The following is a 20,932-nucleotide window of genomic DNA, read 5'->3' as shown; positions in this document are numbered from 1 at the left end:
TTCTATCGACATTAACGGAAGTATTCGTAGTGGATACATTATGCATGGCTCTAAAGCGCTCGAAGGACCGGGACGTGTGTGGCTTACAGTCCATCGCTTTACAAATGCAGCATCGGGGGGTTCTGGGGAAGCTCTTTGCTAAGGCTGACAAGGAAGCAACGCTCAGGTGAAGACAGTGGAGGTCCTTCACAATTTAGATTTGCTCCAACGCATGCCAGAATGTCACCAGCTTCACCAAAGCTACGGTGGCTGCACGTGGGCAGAGCTGCCCGAATCCGTGGGCTCTACCCAAATTCCCAAGTCCTTTTGGGCTCTGCATCATACAATTAAAACAGAGACTGTGTGAAACCAAGCAGCACGAGGCAGTTGGATACGGACAAAAATAAATAGCTAAAATGAAAGGGAAGTCAAAGACAAGACAGCAATCCTTCATCACCGTGACCTGGAAGAAAATCCTGATATCCATCAGAACACAGTGCCTGATTCTGCAGAGCAGCTCGTTATCACAGGAAGATGAAGCTGCTCAGCACCACACTGAATCAAGCATTGAACGAAGCAGCGCCACAAAAATAAAATAAATTAAAAAACCTTTTTTGATTCCTCTTCCAACCACCCTTTTCAAAAGAGGAAAACCCAACCCTAAAACATGCCCTAAAATAATTAAAGTTTCCTAAATACAAAAGCAACTTATTTTGAACGGGAAGAGGGGCAGGGGAACTGACTGTCTCAGAATAGCCTATGTCTGTTTGCACCAGTTTGGGGTCTGCTCCCACACTTACACTCATGCTTAGCTTTATACCCATTAACTCTAATGGGGCAATTAATACTTATAAATTAAGAATGAGTGTAAGTGTCTGCAGGATGAAGGCCACAGTCAGGAACCTGGCTTGCCGAATGAGTTGCTGGCGCTCACACTTTCTCTTCAGATTTTGGAGATCCTTTGAAATACTTTTTTGTTTTGTTTTTGGTTTTCCCCTCTTCAAACACACCCCATAAAAATCAACGTGGCAGGTTTGCAATGAAGAGTTCCTTCTTCCAATCTCCAGAACCCGCAGGTCCCGCATACAGCTCATCTTTTAAAGACACTAGGAAAAATTAATTGCCAATTAGAGCAACATCCATGAGATCATCATCTTCTTCCCCGATCAAAAACTCAGGGCTAGCCCGGGATGGTCGCTCGGCTGAAAGGATAGCGCTGCTCGTCATGGAAAGAGACTGGTCAGCTGAAATTGGGGACTTGGACCAGCTCTCCGGCTTCATGCTGTGGGATTTCTTCTTGTCTCTGTCTTTATCCCGATCCCGATCTCTGTCCCGGTCTTTGTCTTTCACTTTTTTCTTCTCTTTTTTGTGCTTCTTGTGTTTTTCTGAGCTATATTCAGGCAAAGGCCTAATGCCATCGTCAGAGCTGGGGCTGTTCTGATAGGATTTCTCTGCTATGGAAGAGCCCGACTCGCTCTCACTGTCTATGTTTTGGGGAGTGTATGCTGGTGACTTACTGTGGCTGGGAGAGCAGCGTTCGTGTTTTGGAGTAGATCCACTGATCAGAGGAGACCCATAGCTTTTGGAAGAAGCCATCTGAGGCCTTAGGCTATCCCCACCTCCTTCCCCAGGTTTCTGCAAAGTTACTTTGGCTTTAATACTAGGGGAACCACCGTCGTGTTTGCTGATGATAATTTTGGCCACTCCAGTGCTTCCAACATTTTTGGAATCTGAAGTCTTCTTGGAAGACTCAACAGATCCTCCAGAAACAGAGACTTTTGACTTCTCTTTGTCACTCTTCTCACGTTTGCCCTGGAACTCCCCCCCAGACATATTGTGTTTAGAGGACATAGTATGGCTTGAGGAATTGGAACTTGGCCCCATTTGTCCATCCATCGGGTCATCTCCACCAGGCCCGCTAGTGACAACCCCATGTTTCAGTTTGTCTATGACTGCAGTCAGCGATGGCTTCTTGTTTCTGCTTGGAGACTTGCCTTTGGAACTTCCATGCTGGTTCTGAGATGAAGACATGGAAGACCCACTAGACGAAAAGGAAGATGAAGATGCCGTCGAAGAATTGGATGAAGGAGGTGGTTTCTGTGACATAGACCCAGAGGATCCCATTCCTGAAGACGATTTCATACTCGAGCTCGATCCAGTCCCAGACATGTGGGAGCCTCCGGAACCTGAACTGATAGGTGACTTTGCTTTAGATGATGGGGGAGTACCTGGGACAGGTTTCATGGGAGAAGCAAGCTTGTCAGAACCTCCCGAGGGTCTCGAATGAGATGGAGAGATGTTTGGTTTACTCATGGAAGGGTTCATAAGTGACGATGGCTTTCCTTGAGGTTTCATCTTGGTGCTTCCAGAACCGCTGCTGAGGCCGTGTTTGGTGATGGGGGAGGATCCAGGCTTTCCCACCGACTGAGCCGAACTTTTGGACTGACCTGAACTTGAGCTGCCTTGGCTCGAGTAGAGGCTGCTGCTCATCTTTGAGCCAGAAGACCCTTCTGATTTGCTGCTTTTAATTTTGCCTGAGGTTGAAGAGGAGGAAGAAGAGGACGAGGAAGAAGAATGGCCATGGTGGCTTTTGCTGCTGGAGGAGGTGACAGAGCCACTACTGGTATACTGGCCATGTGAAGACGGTTTGCCAACAGTCACTGTTCCTTTTGGGATCTGAATGGTTATTTTTGGAATAGGAGGAGTAGCTACACCGGGAGGAGTCTGAGATCTGCCTGAGCTCCCAGGAGATTTGGACCCACCTGTGCTGGCTGGTGGTGTGAAAGGCCTGTTTGATGAACTGTGAGATGGAGATTTCCCATCTGTCTCCTGCTTCTTCCGCTTTGGAAGTTTCTCTTTACTTTTACCATCACTGGATGGCGTCCGGCTGCGCTTCCCTGGCTTCCCATCTATGCCGGGACCTGCCATGTTACTTCCAGAACCATTGCCTTCCTTTACCCGTTTCTGAGACTTTTCTTTTCCTAAATCCCCTGTATTCAGCAAAGGGCTCTGACCTCCACTGTGATGCTCCATGATGTCAGAGGACCCCAGTGCTTTGCTTGCAGCTGCAATAATACTAAAATCTACCGTATCAGACTGATTGCTCCCCTTAAATTTATTTTCCCCCCCATCAGCCCCCAAGACTTGCACCCCCAAAGTAGTTAGAGCCTGGGATGCGTAGCCCTTGAAATCATCGGTGTCTCCACTCTGACTACTCTCATCAAAGTACTCCTCCCCAAAGCCACTTTGACTCTGACTGTTCAGCAAGTCAGGATTGAAATCTACTCCATCTGGAAAAAAATGGTTTGAAGAATCGCTGTTGGGGCTCACAGCAGCGTCTGCTATGAGGTCTGCTGGATCTGTGTACGGGTTCTCGCTATTGTTCGTCTGAAAAACATCTGGGTCAAAGAGGGCACTTTGTGAATGTCCTGAACTAGAAGAGTCTCTTACTGGAGTCCCAATGGGCGGGCAGTCCTCGTTAGTGGTGGGGAGCTTGGAAGCCTCCTCTGCTATATCTGAAAGGATATCAGTAACATCAGCTCCAATGCTGTCCGAACTAGAAAGTCGAACCATTCTCTGAATACTGGGCTGCGAGTGAGGTATAGGCTGTGGGTATGTAGTAGGAGGAGTGCTGCATTGGCTGGGTGCTGGAGTAATATGAGGGGTGTCCAGGGTGTCTGCAGTCATGTTGACATCAAAAATGGGATTCTGGGAGTCAACATCCATTGAAAAGAGCTCCCTCTGGAAATCATCCTCAGTCTGATGCTTGGGCTTGTCGGCCGGCATGCGGGACTTTTTTTTCTTTTGCTTATTCCCCCCAGGGCCCATTTCCATTCTGGGGGAGCCAGAGGAAGAGTTCTGCCTTTCGAGAGGGCTGCTCCCATACAGAGTGGAGAAATCCTGAGGGGGATTCTCTTTAAGAAGGTTCATGAGCATGGGGTGGTTCTTGGTGTTGCTTGCTGGTGAGGATACTGGTGGTGGTGTGTGATGGGGAGGGGTTGGACTTGAGCCAATGGTAGACCCCACATTCCCTGTGATCTGCAACAAACTAGTGAGAATAGGGTTCTGAGACACTTTGCTGAAGTCCTCCCCATGGCCCACCGAGTCATGCCTCTCTTTCATGCTTATGCTCATGTTAAACAAAGTAGTGATGGGCCCCCCAGGAAAAGTGTTTGTTGGGGTAGTGGTACCACTCATTGGGTTGCTGCCTGTGGTCATGCCATACCCTGGGCTGCTGGCTGGGGGAAGATTTTTCTTCACCATATCTTCTACTGTCTCTGCAATGAGGGACAAGGCTGGTGTGTCTGCTTGAATCGTTTCTGCTTTCCTACGAATTGCTCTCATGGTGACAGGAATGGACATACATCTGCAAGACACAAGGCAAAGTGGTTAGTGTGCGTTTTGCTGCCCTATAGCAGTGTTCGCTGAAGATTTTTTAACAACCTCGTCAGACATAAAAGCAAGCAGTAAGGCTCTTAGGCAAAAAAGAGCAACAGGTCCAGGCACAGTAAACGCCCTGCTGCTCTGCTTGTATTTACACTTATCCCATCACACTTACCTAGCCACAAGACAACTGTGCCTTTATGCATTGCCTTGCAATCACAAAGAGAGAATTAATCAACCAATTAACTCTAATAACTAACAGCTGACAGATCATGATCTTGCAGTTAAAGCACAGGATGCAGTCTGGGTGGTTACCCTGACTCTGCCAGAAAACACCTTTGCCTGAGCTTGGCAAACCTAATTTCCTGCAACCCTGTAAAACGTCAACGATAATGCCATGTTCTGCTCAAGGACAACAAGCCTGTAATGCTTGGAAAGCAAAGCCAGCTATTCTCACTCCAAAGGTCTGTGCTGTGCCCTCTTAACATTCTGCCGTGTTCTGAATGGTGGCTAGGGCAGGGGAGCCTTGACAAAAGGCCTGTGTAAATGACAAACGGCAGGGGAGCACTTCCATGTTTTATAAAAGGTAGAAAGCAACCGACTACAGTAGAAGGCATAAATAGGTAGGCACCTTGGAGACACGCTCAAAAATAAGTAGCTATGGTTCAGCGGCTGGAATGGAATTTTCAATAGGGCTCCAAGCTTTCCTCTCTGCCAAACAACTAAAACTCACCCACAAACAGAAAGGCTCCTAAACCACCAGAATAAATATGAGACAGACACAGAGTTCATCTGTAGAATTTGGAGGGCGCGGTGGCGCAAAGAAAATCTAGCTTACCTTTGAACAACTTTGGCAATGAAATCATCTGTACAGATAAGAGCATCGGACAGCCCTTTGTACAGCTTACAGTTCACGTGAGTAGAGTCTTGCACATCCATTACCACTAAAAGGGAAGGCATTTGGAAGAGATCAAAATCCTGGTTACAGTGGAAGAAGACCCTGCCATCCTTCCTGTAAACACACTCAGGCTTTTACTGAGTCCACTTACCACACACTAGGGAGTCATTCACAGGATGCTGGAAGGATACACTAAAGCAGGAGTCAGAGAGAGGACAAACTTCAAACTGCAGGATCCCAGGAGAATCTGAAAGACACGGGAACCATTAAATTAGGGAACACGAGAGATGAACCAGCTGAATACCCCCATATAGAAGAAAAAACCCAACAAGGAAAGCAGCACAGGCCCAATTTCTTCCTCCTACACCTCAGAAAATTACCCAGGGTTTCTTATCCACACATACTAGGCCAGTTGATGTGGTACCCACCTTCTTTTAAAACTGTTCGCTTGACACAGCTGCCAATCAGCGTGTTGTACGCCACCTGATGTCTGATCAAATTGAGGATGAGAGGAACCCGTCCAGGGTGCTGGAAGGCGATTTTACTAATCAGAGTTCCTTGAAGGCTTCTTCCATCTGGGAGAGGAGCATCTTTGTTCAGAAAGTAACAGTGCTGCTGTCCTGGAAGAGCCTGACAAACAATTTCTGCTTTACTCCAACTACTGCTGGGTACAAGGCAATAACAGACATCTAGGAAGGAAAGAGCGGGCCCCAGATCCAAGTCACGCCAAGCCACCTTTCTAGCTGAAAACGACAAACAATGAAGATGCTTTCCTTCCAGTCTGAACAAGGAAAACACAATTTTGGCTCCTCAGAAGTAGTACTATTGAACAGTATTCCCCGTCCCCACTAAAACAGTTTTCCTACACTACGGCATCCCTTCCGAGGAAAAGAGAAATCCTCTGAAGTTAACAAGAGGTCCGTCACTGATAAATTTAAGAACTAGCATTTCCCTCAAAGTGATGTGATCCATTCAGCCACACATTACAGTCCAAACAAGAGGAAGGGACGGAACCTGGGAAGGCTCCATCCCATACCTCTGCTGTCATTCCTGCCGCTGCGTTTCAACAGCAATGGATTTTTCATTATCTAATTTTCCTGATTACCGTGGTCCCATCTGTATCTGTATTCTAATGCTTGGATAGTATAGTTTTTCCCCATGAATAAATGCTGTATCAATGAATTTCCTTTACCCTACTTGAAAGATACCTGAAACAGATGAAAATCCCCAGACTGCTCATCTACAAGTACAACGTCCTGGTTGTAACAACATACTTACTGCATAGAAGCGCATATTGTGGTTTAAAGGTAAAGGATCAGCCTCCTTGGATAACTCGAACTGTGTGATCAGCTCATACAAGGGTACAAATGTTGGTGGTGTGTCAAACAATGGAATACCTGAAGGAACAAGATGGCACAAAACGATCGCACCCAGGTGCCAGAAAGAGACAGCGGGCCAGAGAAAGTGTTACCATCTAGCAAAGGAAACCTATCCAGGTTTTACTGAAAAGAGCACAAAACCTTGAGCAACTTTTCTGTCCTGCATTAAAAAATGGCAGAAGTTTATTAATAAAAACCTAAGGAATATCTGCTTGATGGATCTGCAACCCACCTGTGCAGCCCTGAAGCTTCTGAATGAAAGCTCGAGACACTGGAATGGGACGGGGGAATTTCAGGAAGAAACAAGCCGGTAAGTCCACGCTGTTGGCACTGGTGATTGACGAGAAAGACGGAGTTCTGCAATGGGGGGTGAATACAAGATCTTATTAGATGCAGGGCATGACTCCGGCTTCTGCTACAAACAGACATACAATTCACTGTTCACTCAAACACAAGCAGACTGTTAGACCTTCTTAAAAATTAAGACGCTCCTCAAAAGCATGTCACATGCCTGAAATACGTACTTATTGGCTTAAAGACAGCACTTAAGTGCCTTATAGAATGCCGTGATGTCACACAGTCTTCTCCCCACTCTGACTTCCACAGAATGTTGAATTTGCATCTGAACAAGGCCACTGAGAATGACCTGGCAGACGCGTCCTCTGCTTACCCTTTGCTGTCAACTGGATGAGAGCCCATAATCAGTGGTGCAATTGGAAGTTTGTACATAGCCATGGTTCCCTCAACTGTTACTGACACATTCATACCCAAAGACCGAGGAACTGCAAGAGGAAGCAAGGAAGAAACCCAAAACCAACATAAGCTGATGAAAAAAAACCAACACAAGCTTTACGAATTAAATATCACCACGCTGGAACTATCTTACTTCCTCCAGAAGGCACAGTTTTCAGCGTTCACCTTTATCAGTGAACAGTCTACAGCCCAACTAGTTAAGCTACCTAATGCTCTATTTTTCTCTTGCAAGGTAGACCAACTGCATAATTCTTAAAATACATTCCAGATACATTTGCAAGTTTGTAGCGCGCTCTTTACAAAGCAAAACAAATAATAGTTTTGGACAGCCTCACTCTCTTCTTTCCTGAGACCAGCCTCAATTTTAATTGGTGCTTGGCTTTGACATTTTAGTGAGAGACGGATGTCCATGTACATGCATAAAAAATAATCTTCCGGTAAGATGGCAGAGACAACAAGTATTCCCCCACAATAAAATAAAACCTATCTTAATGATGAAATTCACCCTAAGGAGACAGGCTCTGCCTGCAGACTGTCACCCCACCACCCTTGGCAGCAGCCCAGTTCAAACTCCAGAACAGGCACAAGGTTCAAGATGGTCAAATGAGCTTATTAAACCCATGTCCTCTGTAAGTCAACCTGTGATTTTCCTCTATTACAGGGTGACAGCAGAGGGCAGCCAGACTGCTGGAATTCTGCTTTCTTCTCTCCTTCAAGCACTAGTAGTCCACACTAGCTTCTAAAGCTGACCTACCATTGTTCTCATGCAAAATAACGGAGGCTCCAGTGCCATCTTCAAATAAATCATAGGGCGAGACGTAATATTTGAGATTCATCAGGAGACCTGCAGGAGAGAAGCTTTTGAACAGGCATCCCGACGATACAAGTTAACCCAACCGCTGTTAACCCCTGTAACCACACAACAACACAACCCACACTGTGCAGAGCTGCTCGTACACCTTGAAAAAGTTGCTCTCTGCTGTCAAAGGCACAGACATGGCCATCTGCCATAAAATTACTCCGTGTGGCTTTGTAAAGAAAAGCTGGCTTTCTGGATCCTGTGGGACTCAAAAATACTCAGCCACCTCAACCCTCTGTTAGTTTGATTAGCATTTTCCAGTTAATGTGAAACCAATGTCCGTTATGGGGACCCCGAACAAAGCCATTTTTATTCTTTTCTAAGTGTTAATCAAAGATACCTCCACTCCTGGGGGTGAGATAGCCAACACTGCCACGAAGAATCTTGTCAAGGGGATTTGCATTGGTGGCTTGCCTGCAAGAGAGGCAATCAGAGGTCTGCAGCAAGCCAGAGTCACACCTGCTGCCAAAATTTACGTGCTTGTGGCAGTCTAAGATTTTAGCTCAATACACACACTTCTCAGTCACACAGAGGCAGCAATCTTAAACTTCACACTGTTACAGGCAAAACAAAAGCTACTTTACTCTTGGTAGTAAAAAAAGCATGGTTTATCCACTGAATCTACAGCAGTGAAAGACTGTCAAGTATTTCTCAATTTCTTGCTGTAAAACATGTTAACACTAGTCCATCTAATTATAAACTTTTTTTTTTTGCCTTTTAGACTTTCTCTCAATCGAATTCTGCAGTTACAACGGAATTGCTCAGAGAGCTCTAGGCATTTTTTCTTTACATATATACATCATTCCCCTGCTACCATAGGCCACCTATAGCCTCAGCATTGGACTTTTTAAAAATAGCATCAGATGATACAGGCACTAACCGGACACTTCATGGATACACAGCACTTGGCATGATCAGAACTGGCCACTGTGATGCAGCATTATTAAGAAATAAACAAACCACCACCACCAAACAACAAAGCATATAGATGTCCTTACCAATACATCCCTGCCATTTTTGAGAGATCCAGCTCTAAGGACTGCAGAGCTAAGTACATTTTAGTTTTAAGTTTGCTGGGAAAAAAAAAAAACAAACAACAAAACAAACAACAAAACAATATAAGAAAAACTGAAAGGGACCAAGCAATGAAATCCAACTCACAGAACTGCCGGCTGACAAGCTGCAGTACTTGCCATCAGATTGAGCATTTAGAAATTGTAACTTTTCAGCCTGCATTCCCACTTCACATTAAATCCTCCCACCCACTGCGTGCACATGCAAGCCATGGTGATGAAGTCAGTAGGATCACCCCCAATGAAAATTTAAGCATGTAATTTTGTTTAGTTTTATGTATGTGGATGTAAATAAATATATTTGAGACTTACTTGTCTCCTGGCAACTTATATAGGTTCACAAGCCCCCTTAGATGCTTAGAAAACTCATCAAAATTTTTCTCTCTGAAAGGAAGTAGGGAAAAAAGTTAACATGTATCCAAATTTGTAACAGATAAGGTTGTGGTTTAAAAAGTTATACTAATATAGATATTAAGTCACTTCAGAAAAGACTTTTGCTACATGAAAGCTACAAAACGTATTCTTCTAGTGATCCAGCTTTAAAAATTCCATGAATGTAGCGCTGTGGCTTGGAAGAAACCATGCACAGCAGTCAGAATCAGAAGCATCTGAACCAAAGCCAGAAAATCCCCCCTGGAGAAGCAGAGAGATTTTGTGGGAAAGGGATGGTTATGAAACATTTTGCATCTCCAGACATAAAATAGCATCAGATCACTACCGCAAAGAAAAGCTTGTCAGAAATTGCAACAAACAACTCTTGTTGCTCACCTCAGATGTTGCACCAATTCTGGACAACTCTGAAAAGGAAAGGACATACGATATCAATGTCGAATGAAGCAACTTCAGTCTTTGTGCAGCACAGCAACTGTGAAACATTAGGACAGTAAAATTTGTGAGCATAGCTTTTCACGAGAAGGAATACAATGCTCACAACTACACATTGCTATGGTTCTAGTTCTGCTCGTCAGCCCCCTCCGGAAGAATTCAAGCAATACTCTTTCCTTCTTAAATGACTAATTTGAAATAAACTTTTAAAATTGTGAAGCTTTCAGGTTGAAAACCTATGATCTTCTACAGAGATATTAAAAATGGTCTGTTTTCAGAAGAGTGGCTAGGGCAATGTAAATAGCAAGCTCAAACTCTCATGCATGTGCAGAAGGGAATTTAAGCCATTTTCTTTCAGCATTCCACGTTTTAATACTTCCCACTCACAGATCTAAGTTTTAATAAGATTAATTTCCCTATCCTTCCTCCAGAAACAAAATTCTCAGGAACACAGCGATAACTTCCTCATATAATTTTGCTGTTATAAAACCACTTGGAGAAAAAGAGAGACCATCAGGAAAACAGTCCTTGCACACGTACACTAGGCCGGTGAGATTAACCCACAAGAACAGACTACTCCATGGAGGCTTTTACTTTCCACTAGAATGAGCAGCAGAGGTGTAATGCTAGGTCTAGGGAAACATTAAATATAATCCATTTCCTCTGTTCAAACAAAAGGGAGCCGAAACGGCAGTTCCAAAAACACAAAGGCATTACCCTCGTCTTGGTCAGTAATACATACCACGGGGTTTTCTCCATGGTGAGCCACCTTGACATCACACAGCAGCCCTGTAGGATCTAACTGGACTTCCACATAGAACATGTCTGAAGTGATGTAACATTCAGTGCCATTTGCACTAAGGTGAGATCCAAGGCTTACATACAAAACAAAACAAAAATTGCTGAGATGCACACAAAAAAACCAATCAAACCAGCAGTGAGATTATGATGTGTACAGATAAACAGGAAAAGCCTCAGCCATAAAATAAAGAAGCAGACCTACCCATTTTGTCTAGCTATAGACTCTAAGCGATCTGTCATGGCAGGCAGAGAAGATACTAGATGGAGAGAGGAAAGAACAAGGCTTAGTGAAATGATTCAACATTTCCCCAGGAGCGAGGCATCGGCAGTAAAACCAATCTCAACTAGTTACTCCCTCCCACGTCTTCACATGAGCGACTATATACATTATCTGTACTCAAAATACACGCAGAACAATTTGCATAGAGAAAAGCAAATGTTCTCAGAACTGCCAAGCGAGAAGGGATTTTCTTCTGCAAGTGGACTTCAGGTATGGGCATTTACAATAAAAGTAACGCGGACAATCTTGACTGGTACTGACTAGGATAAGTGTGCTTATGTACATGTGAGCGCACACCCACCAGGAATACTGTGAAATGGGCCAGCACCAAGCTTGCCTGCTTTAATGTTGTGGAGTATTTCCATAGCATATGACTGTTAAGCGGTTTGTAAAGCACATGTACAGAACGTACCAACCTTTTAATGCCTTCTGCAAAGTCTCCAAACAGCTCACCAGATGTTGGTGCCCCCCAGAGTTCATCACAACTCGCTTTTCCTTAGTCAGATAGAATAAAAATGTCCTTTTAGTGTATCACTCAGTGAGAGGGAAATATTGCAATTTTTGTTCAGTCAAGTGAGGTTTATTTAGGTAATTAAAAGCAAGTTAGATTTCATCCCAAAATTACATCCTCATTTTAATTCCAGTAGGAGAACAGTATCTATTTCAGAAGGAGGTAACAAAGGCAGGCCTGGAATTGATTTTTCATTTAAGCAACTTGCTCATCTGGAAGAACAGACTGTAGCAACTTTTTAATAGGCATAAGCTAAGAGTTACCTAAGAGACTACAGAGAAAGAACAAGACAGGCAAACTTTTAACACCATAATACACACGGAAACCTTTGATGTAGCTCTCCCCTGCCTCCTGCTGCTCCTTCCCCCCACTCAGAGACCACGTTTAACTAAGCCAGCACCAAGCTTTGAGTATTACCAAACAGGGAGCAAATTGCTTTACAAAACGTAACATCCCGAAAAAGCAACCGGCAGAATGGTTTGGGCTTCCCAGCACTGGCTGAAACCACAGGTTTGACCCTTTTCCTGGCACCGAGCTGACAGCTGCCCCATGTCAATTAGGCTGCAGAGGAGGAGGCTGTAATTAGGGAAGGCAAAAGCACGCCAGACAGAAAAGCTACAGACATCACTCCCTCCCCTGCACACTGTTGGGTGCAATAACTGACACGCCTCAACCACGCTGGCCCAGGAGGAAGCCAAGGCTTGAACAAAACCTAAAGCACTTTGAAGAGATCTAGCAAACCAACAACAGAATTATTACTAAAGAAACACCAGAAGCCCTCCTGCTCAGACCCCAACAATCCTCACCATGACTTGACGGACTAACTTCATGGTTTCTGTCCAAGGTCTGGCTTGGTTGTACTTTGCGTGAAGTCTTTCTAAGAGGGTACTCATCTTATTCAGCTTCTCCGTCTCTGTAAGACACAGGAATATTCAGAAAAAAGAATGAGACAATACTTGAAGGTTAACAAATAAAACAGTTTGGCAGTTGTATTGAAAATACTTTCCACTTTTAAGCTAAACACGATTTCAAAACACTTATTTACTGCTCATGTATCCCTGCAGCCTAGGCCTTAAGGTTAAGTAAATGTTAAGGATATATCACAAGCTACCAAAACCTAAAGGACCATAAAATGCCTACGGGCCTCTCGGGGAAAAAGCCCAGCTCCTATTCTGCATGGACTCTGAACGATGCTAAGTCCTGGCATGACAGGAATATATTGGGGCACTGTTTGAAGATACAACAGCATGGTCTGAAGATAAAGCTTTCCCTGGGCAGGAAACTGAGAGTGTAGAACACATCGTGTTAAAGCAGCGAGGTTAAGCTTTCTTTCCTGGATCCCCCTTCCCTCTTCCTGTTCTCTCTTCCAGCTCTCCAACTTCTTGTGCAGTAAAGACCATCACAGACCCTTCCATCACCAAAAACCTCAACCAAATGGGTCCAACTGCCAGTTGTCACAAATGCCCTGATCAGACACACTCCAGCCTCCCACTAGCTTGAAACTGAGGGCTGGTGCCTCTGCGGTGCTGTTCTAGAGGCAGGGCACGGCTCCATACACTGCAAAACAACGATGCGGCAGACAACTGTAGGGGTCATGGATCTCTACCAACCTAGAACCTACTCGGCCTTTACAAAACACCTCTCTTATCCCACAGACTCCCATCTAAGCCCTGTGGTTCTAGAACATCATTTCTGTGTGTTTTAAAAAGTTCCACTCTTATGAATATCTCCCTGATGAGAGAAAATGAGGGCTATGGGATCAGTGACTAAGCAAAACATTAGTGTTGGACAGTTCAGCCAAAAAAAGTTCCAAGATAAAATGGTTCATTTTTTTCCCTACCATCTATTCAGACACACGCACAAAGAGAACGCTGGTTTCAGGAGCATTATAACGTTGTCATTTTTGCTAACAGACAGGTTTTTCCTACACTTGCGTTTGTCAAAAAAAAATCCCAGGGGCCACCACTGCCAAAACAAACCCTGTCACTGGCGCTAGTGTGTCCAAGGCAAACAGATGTCTGTGACATTTTAACTGCTACGGCATGCAACTACAGAGTAAACCCTCACCTGCAAAATATCAAGGGTTTGTTTTCATCACTGCTGCAAGTACAAATTGCAGACCTAATGCAGACCCCAACAAATCCAAGTGTAGGAAAGAAATAGGCAGTTTCAGACACTTTATACCTCTCTGCTACGCGAGAATCGCAGGACAGCTAAGGTGGGAAACCACCTCTAGACATCACCCAGCCCAAGCCAAGCCACCCGCAGCAAACTGCCCACCCAGGACCCTGCCCAGACGGCTCATGAACAGCTCCAAGGATGGAGACCCCACTGCATCCCGGGGCACCCTCTGCCAGTGCTTGGGCACCCTCAGAGAGATAAAACCGTTTCCTGACGCTCAGGTGGAGCCTCTTGTTTGCGCCCACGGCCTCACCCCCATGAGCCGGGGTCCCTCTGGGGCTGTGTACAGCCCGGGGCTCGCCGGCAGCCCAGGGGCAGCGAGAGCATTGCCAGGCCTCAGCGGCCACCGCCTGAGGAGAACATTCGCCTTTATTTCCTTCCACATGGAGCCCGCCCCGCAGCCTGCATCGAGCCCCACTGGCCCGACCGGGGGAACGAGCCACGGCGCCGGAGAAAGCCTAGGACGGTGCCACCGGCCGCGGGACCCTCGCCCTCCCTCCAGGGCCGCAGCCCCTGTGCCGCCCCACAGGGAGGCACCTCGGTCCCAGCCCGAGGCCGGGCCGCGCCGGGGTCCGGCCCGTCTCCTTCACGGCGCCGGCGGGAAGCCCCAGCGCCAGCCGCGCCCCGCCGGCGGCACTCACCCTCGGCACCGCCCGGCGCCGCCTTCATACCGCGGCCCGGGGGACGGGCGGCCCGCAGGCGGGCCGCAGCACCAGCGTGGCTTCGGGCCGGGAGCGGAGGGAGGGAGGGGGGAGCCGCGGCCGGGCCGCTCCGCACCGGCCTCACACGGCGGCGGCCGCCGCCATCCCTCCGGCCGCGGCTGCGCTGCGGGCGCGCAGCGCTCCCCACCTCTCGCGAGAGCAGGCACTTCTCGCGAGAGCGCGGGAGGGGATGGAGCGGGGCGGGCGCGGCGTGTGGCGGCAAGCCCCGCCCCCCGCCCCCTCCTCCCTCCTCCCGCCCTCCCTCAGGCCGGGCAGGCCCCGCCGCCAGCCTAACGGCTTCAGCCCGCAGCAAAGCGGCGGGAAGCCGGGACCGGTAACACCGTGCCAGGCCTCGCAGCGCTGAGGGGGCGGCGCGTCCATAACGATTCGTTACGGGGTGGAGGGGAGGGAGGGGGCGCTGTCCCCGCCCGCACCCCAAATAAAGTTTCACTCGAAGCCGGCGAGCGCGTCATTGCGCGCGCGCGCGGGGAGGTGGCCGCAGCTCTCGCGAGAGGACGGGCCCCGCGCGCTTCCCCTCCTCCGTCAGGTCTCGCGGGATCGTTCGCGGGGCGGAGGGCGGCGGTGGCGCTGCTTGTCGCTGCTCTCGCGAGAGGCGGCGGGTTCTCGCGAGAGTTGGCGGGTGCCCCCCTTGGACGCGGAGCCGTTTCGCTTTGGGAAGTGAGCGGGGGGCGGCGGTGGGGCGCGGCGGGCCGGGCCGGGCCGGGGGGGCGCGGGCGGCGGCGGTGCCCGGTGGGCCCTTCCGGCTGAGGGATCCGCTCGGGGCCCGGCAGCCCGGTGCTGAGGGGGTGGGGAGGGATCGCGGGCCCAGGCCCCGCCTTCCCGGGGCGCCCCCGCGGCGGCGCTGCCCTCCGGGCCTGGGCCCCTCGGATGAGGCGGTGAGGCCGGTGCCCTTCCCCCTCCCCTCCCGGTTCCTGCCCCCCCCCGCCCCCTCCCCGCTCCCCTTCCGCCTCCTGCGGGGCCTCCAGCCGCCGCGGGCCCGCGCTCCCTGCCCCGCTCCCCATGTAGGAGGGGGTGTTGGCGGCAGGGAGGGCCGAGGCCGGCGTGAATGGTGCCAGGAGCGGGCGCTGAGCAAGTTTGAAGTTTGGGGGTTTTGGAGGATTCCCCCCCTCCCCTCTCTCGAGCACAGTGGAGGAGGAATGCCAAACCCGGAGAGACATGGGGGCAAGAAGGACGGGGGCGGCGGGGGGTCCCTGCAGCACGCGCCTGGCAGCGGCAGCTCAAACAGCAAGGAGAGGCACCGGCTGGCCTCCAGGCACAAGAGGCATAAGTCCAGGCACTCCAAGGAGTCACCGCTGGCAGCCCAGGAGACAGCAGCACCCTTGGGTGCGATGATCAAGCCGCTGGTGGAGTACGATGATATCAGTTCGGATTCGGATACCTTCTCCGATGATGTGGCCCTCAAGCTGGACAGGAGGGAGAACGAGGAGAGGAAAGCCGACAGGAGCGAGAGGATACAGAAGCACCGGCACCACCAGCACAAGCGCGTGCGTGAGCTGATGAAGAGCAAACAGGCAGAAAAAGAGAGGAAGTTAGAAAAGAGCCTGGAGGCATCCAGCAGGTCCGGGTCCACCAAGGAGAGAATATCGGGATCCTCCAAGAGACTCCTTGAGAGCGACGAGCACCCCAAGTCCCTGTCCTCAAAGAGTAGCAACAAGGAGTCTCGGTCGGCCAAGGCACACAAGGAGAAATCCAGGAAGGACCGAGAGCTCAAGTCCAGCCACAAAGAGCGCAGCAAAAGCCATCGGAAAAGGGATGCTCCAAAAAGTTACAAAACAATTGACAGTCCGAAGCGGAAATCCAGAAGTCCTCACAGAAAATGGTCTGACAGCCCGAAATTGGACGACAGCCCCTCAGGAGCCTCCTACATCCAGGAGTACGACCTCAGCCCTCCCCGCTCTCACACATCCAGTAACTACGATCCCTACAGGAAGAGCCCCGGCGGCTCCTCGCGCCGACAGTCAATCAGCCCACCCTACAAGGAGCCCGTGGCTTACCAGTCGAACACACGCTCTCCCAGCCCTTACAGCCGGCGGCAGAGGTCCATAAGCCCCTATAACAGGAGGCGTTCGTCGAGCTACGAGCGAGGCAGCGGGTCGTACAGCGGAAGGTCACCCAGCCCTTACGGCCGCCGGCGCTCCAGCAGCCCTTTTGCCACCAAGCGCTCTGTGAGCCGAAGTCCCATTGCCAGGTGTGTGCTCTTGCCCTGGGGAATGGGGAAGTGGTCGGGGTGGCTCTGGCCATGGGAGGGGTTAACCCCCTTCCGCATCTTGCTGGGGCCCAGGTCACCAGCTGCCTAAGTTGGCTGCAGAGTGATTTGTGGGAAATCCCTTTGGTTAGGTTCGTGGCAGTTACCTTTAAAGTGGTGGTCACACTCTGGAAAACATCTCCCTGAGTGGTGGTAGGCAGCGTCCATGTTGGCTGTCAGCAGAGAGGCCTAGGGCTGGATGAGCTCCTGGGATTAAATTACACCCACCTCTGGAGGTGGCCCCTGCAGGAGGGCCAGGGCTTGTGGGGAGGGTTGTGCTCTGAAGGGAGATGGAGCCAAGAGCTCCTGGTGCGGGATCTGGTGTGCTTCCCTGGTGAGCAGTTCAGCCAGGGAGAATGTTTTCACCTATTTCTGGAAGCCTTTCTATCTGGTTGCAATGTGTGGGGACTTGATCACGCTTTTTCACTTCTTTTGAGTGTATCTTGCTCTTTCTGAACTGACTTAGCTTTTCTTTTTTTTTTCCTTGAATTAGAGATGACCACACGTAAACTCCATCTTTATAGCCTAAACTTTCTTTTATCAGTACTAGAGTTTCTTGCTTCCATTCTGAAATGGGGGCATTCTGGAAGGGCAAGTAGGAACCAGCTGTATTTTTGCTTAACTATACTTTTTTTTTTTTTCTTTTCTTTAGTCAGTAACCTTGCTACAGAAGGCAACTAATATTTGAAGGTAGTTCTGTGTGTTTTATTTCAGCTGTTCGTTAATCATCCTGTTACATGCACGAATACATAGTCTAATGTTGATTCTTCTTTTCTAGCTTCAGCTTATGTTAAGTGAGTTTCCAGTTGTCACCATGGGTGCTGGGGAGCTTTGGTTGTAGCTCCATGGCAATTAAGATGTGACCTGGAATGTAATCGCTATAGAAATGCTCTGCGCTGTGTTAGCTGTGCTGCATCCTCTGGTCCAAACAGGAGCTGTGTGCGAAGAGGCTGCCTCCAGAGCGCATTTATGTGATCAGCAGTTCCCAAAGAACGCGGGGCTTTTGGAATTTGGCCTTTGTTGCTAAAGCTCTTCTCTTAACTTCAGGAATACCGTCTTCCATAGTGGGCTTGAAATAGTGCCTTTGTCCTTGCTGCGAGAGAGGTGTGTTGGTTTTAGCACCCTGGAAGCTGTTACGTAAAATCTACTTATTTCTGCTGTGATTTTACATAGTGAAAATTTCCTTCAGGCTGTTTCTCCTCTGCCCTGTTTTCTCTGCGTACACCTGGGAGGTTCTGAGGGATAGTCCTTGCTGCTTTACTTCTCCATCCCTTCAGTCCTTTTTGCCCTGGTGGCGTTGCTCTTGCATGTTATTTCCTAATACTTTTGGAAGAGTAAGAATACAGTAGTAGAAAATGTATGTATAATTCATGATATAATTGTGTATTATGGCACCTGTTAAATGTCCATGTTCAGCTCTAACCAGGGAGAAACCATGTGGAAATGGGAGCAGTATACTAAGAGGTGGGTTTTTTTTTCCCCCAGGTTACTCCACTTCCCAGGAGAAGCTTACTTTTTCTGTAAATGGCTAGTTACTTCTGATTTGAGAGATCAAGCAGTTACATTTTCCTCATCTTAATTATGGGAGCAACTTTGAGAGACTTTGTGCTGCTTCCCTGAACTTCCATACTCGCATAAGAAACTTTTTAAGGGCATCTTTGACTCACTGACAAAATGCTGGACCCCAAACCAAAATAGATTCCAAAGGTTACTTACTGTTTACGCTCAGCTTGTACTGAATTCTTTGAATCTCTGACTTCAGTTGATAACCTGCTACTCTTCTCTCTTTTCTGGGCAGATAATTTACTCTGTTACGTATTCTTTTAAAGCAGAACAGAAGCCATGGATTACACCTTCAGAAAACATCCATCTGAAGCGATTTTAGTAAAGGGACAGAGGGGGATTTAATGCATTTTACCTATGTTAGGCAAATTGTAAGTTATAATTCATACATTAGTTTTGCTTCACTGAGCTTGCAGTCTGTGGAAGTTGATGGCCTAATGCCTGCTCCAGCAGCCCGTGGTGGGGCTGCCCCTCTGCTGACGGCAGTTCAGGAGGAGCTCACCTGGAGGAGTGGATTGGCCTGAGCCTTCCTTGCCAGCTTTGGTTCATCTGCTGCAGATGAGTGTGTAAATGGAAGCAGCTGACTTTGCACTGGAGTAGCTGGGGAGCAGCGGCGTGACCTCTTGTGTTGGCTCCTGTGGAGGGGCCAGAACACTTTTGGAGAGAAAACATCTTTAACTGGCACGCTCACTTAGGCAGCGAGCATCTGACTGTGGCTTAAATTCTTCAGAGGAGGTAACACAGGCTTTTCTGGGACACTGAAGTATTTCCACTACCGACGATCCAGTTTGTGTTCTGGGGTGGGTTTTTTTTTAGCGCATTCTGTGTTTTCTTTAATCTTCCATGTCCAAAACACAGTGTTAGGAAACTGAATCAATGTGCTGTGCTGATTGGAGAATATACAGAATGTTTGCATTTCAAATGGCTGTGCAAAACAACTTGCTTTCAATTTAGGAGGAAATGAGGATGATTTGGTCAGCAGGGAAAATAACAGATGTGGCTTGCCATTCCTTGTAGCAACTGTTGTCGTTGCAGCTAAAACTAGAAGAAGAAATTCCAGAGTCCTTCAGCTTGCTGAAGGTGGGTTGTGCTCTGTACTAAGTATAGCTGCTAAGTGTGAGTGCGTGCACGTGCTGTAGTAGTGGCCACTGTTACGCAGATTCTTGCCGTGGCAAAAGGTCGTTGGGCATTCATAAATAAGAAACTTTAGCCTTCTGTTTGAGCTTGTTTCCTGAGCAATTAGAACACGGGGCACTCAGTCAGGCTTCCCAGTTACTAGTTCCCACTGTACTCTTAACATCTGTTGTGGTTTGGAGCAGATAAAATACTGTAGGCAATAAAAATATCTGTAGGCAGTCCTAGGAGTTTGTCTAGTGGATAATGTGGAAGTATGTGGATGTGGGGCTTTGTTCTGCCAACTTGATTCAGGGTCACCTCTACTAATAGCTATTAGCTGTGGTCGTTTTCAGCATGAGGAGGTCTGGAGGGTTCTAGCATTCCCTCCTCCAAAGACCATTCTAATCTTCTGATCGTATCAGTTAAATTAATTGAGTAATGCTTTTTTTATTTGGATTTTCTAGATGAGCCATCGTCTCTGACTTCTTTATGTTAATTCACAGTTGTCATGGTTAGTATCTTACATTTCTAATTTCCTGTGCTAGAGAGACGATAAGGTGTTTTTTAACCCTGGAGTATTTCTATCCAGAAAAAGAACTGCATGTGAGACCGAACTGCCCCCCGCCCACCCCTGATAATCTTAGCGAAGCGAGTAAGCTAGAGAGTGTTGCCTTAACACACATGGAGGGTGAAAGTGCTAACTAACTGGCTGCTGCTAAAGGCATGAAAAGATTGTTCCAGGGCATGGAAAGAGTCTTCAGAAAGCCTGTGCATCTTCTGTCTTACTGCATCTTTTTTTTTTTTTTTTTTTTTGTTATCCAACAGTGATAAAAGCAAGTGTTGCTGTGGAAGGCCACCCCTCCACAAGCACTGTGCTGTGGTTGTGGTGGGGCTGTTGATGGTTTAATAATACAAGGCAATATTTGTTGCAGAGTGATTATTACTGCTTGTGTTGATAGAGCTGGGAAAGCAGACAAGCTGCTGGATGCGATGCCTTTTCCAGGTCTAACAAAGAAGCTGTAAACACTGAGCTGCAAAATGGGCTTAAGAAATGACAGCGCTCTAACAACTATAGGTAATTATCATTAGGCAACAGAAGAGAAAAGGTGTGAGTGGTGCCTGTGGAGAGGAGAAGGCCACGGGGAAGGAATAAGTGGGTTTAGTCCTGGTGGAACAGAGGACGGGTGTATTTGCTGATGGAAGGCAGGGGATCACCCCCTGCTCTTGGAAGCGCTGCTGCAACTTCTGCAGCAACCCTTGCGTAAGAGGGTCCTGTCCGTGCACCCCACCACTTCCCCCAGCAGTTATCTTTCCCTTGTTTGTCTCTACACAGGTGTCTTTGGTGGCTGCATTTCTATGTAACG

General features: G+C 48.0%; 2 protein-coding genes across 6 annotated transcripts in view; one reads left to right on the top strand and one right to left on the bottom strand.

Moving 5' to 3' along the window:
- Positions 1-968: 968 nt before the first annotated feature.
- MED1 (mediator complex subunit 1) lies at positions 969-14,731 on the bottom strand. Of its 3 annotated transcripts, XM_055697414.1 has the most exons (18): positions 14,564-14,731; positions 12,548-12,654; positions 11,647-11,725; positions 11,153-11,207; positions 10,892-11,024; positions 10,093-10,121; positions 9,637-9,708; positions 9,250-9,324; positions 8,592-8,665; positions 8,147-8,236; positions 7,310-7,421; positions 6,872-6,996; positions 6,539-6,657; positions 5,689-5,890; positions 5,412-5,507; positions 5,201-5,306; positions 4,205-4,345; positions 969-4,027 (listed from the first exon to the last, which is right to left on the bottom strand). In XM_055697414.1, exons 1-18 carry the CDS (start codon positions 14,589-14,591, stop codon positions 1,096-1,098), a joined length of 4,575 nt encoding a protein of 1,524 aa, XP_055553389.1. In that variant the 5' UTR covers positions 14,592-14,731; the 3' UTR covers positions 969-1,095. The 3 variants fall into 3 exon arrangements, with proteins under 3 accessions (XP_055553389.1, XP_055553387.1, XP_055553390.1); XM_055697412.1 differs by having other exon boundaries at positions 969-4,345; XM_055697415.1 differs by lacking the exons at positions 11,153-11,207; positions 11,647-11,725; positions 12,548-12,654; positions 14,564-14,731 and having other exon boundaries at positions 969-4,345; positions 10,093-10,189; positions 10,892-11,023.
- Positions 14,732-15,339: 608 nt separating this feature from the next.
- The window catches only part of CDK12 (cyclin dependent kinase 12), a 28,266-nt gene continuing 22,673 nt past the window's right edge, over positions 15,340-20,932 (top strand). The window contains exon 1 of one of the 3 annotated variants that reach the window (XM_055697417.1): positions 15,340-16,832. In XM_055697417.1, coding sequence (XP_055553392.1) covers positions 15,781-16,832 — 1,052 coding nt within the window. In that variant the 5' untranslated portion in view covers positions 15,340-15,780. The remainder of the gene's footprint in view (positions 16,833-20,932) is intronic. The other 2 variants (XM_055697416.1, XM_055697418.1) reach the window with 2 other exon arrangements.

Source organism: Falco cherrug, chromosome 20 (assembly GCF_023634085.1).
Source record: "Falco cherrug isolate bFalChe1 chromosome 20, bFalChe1.pri, whole genome shotgun sequence".
Taxonomy (NCBI): Eukaryota; Metazoa; Chordata; class Aves; order Falconiformes; family Falconidae; genus Falco; species Falco cherrug.
Note: the sequence above shows the minus strand (reverse complement) of the source record. Positions and strands in the feature narration are given on the sequence as shown.

Excerpts from the sequence above, each read along its gene's own strand:
- MED1 (XM_055697412.1), bottom strand. The coding sequence starts at position 14,591 with ATGAAGGCGGCGCCGGGCGGTGCCGAGG. Across the intron at positions 11,025-11,152 it reads TCTATAGCTAGACAAAATGG|CCTTGGATCTCACCTTAGTG; the intron begins GTAGGTCTGCTT and ends TTTGTATGTAAG. Across the intron at positions 7,422-8,146 it reads TATTTTGCATGAGAACAATG|TTCCTCGGTCTTTGGGTATG; the intron begins GTAGGTCAGCTT and ends TTCCTCTTGCAG.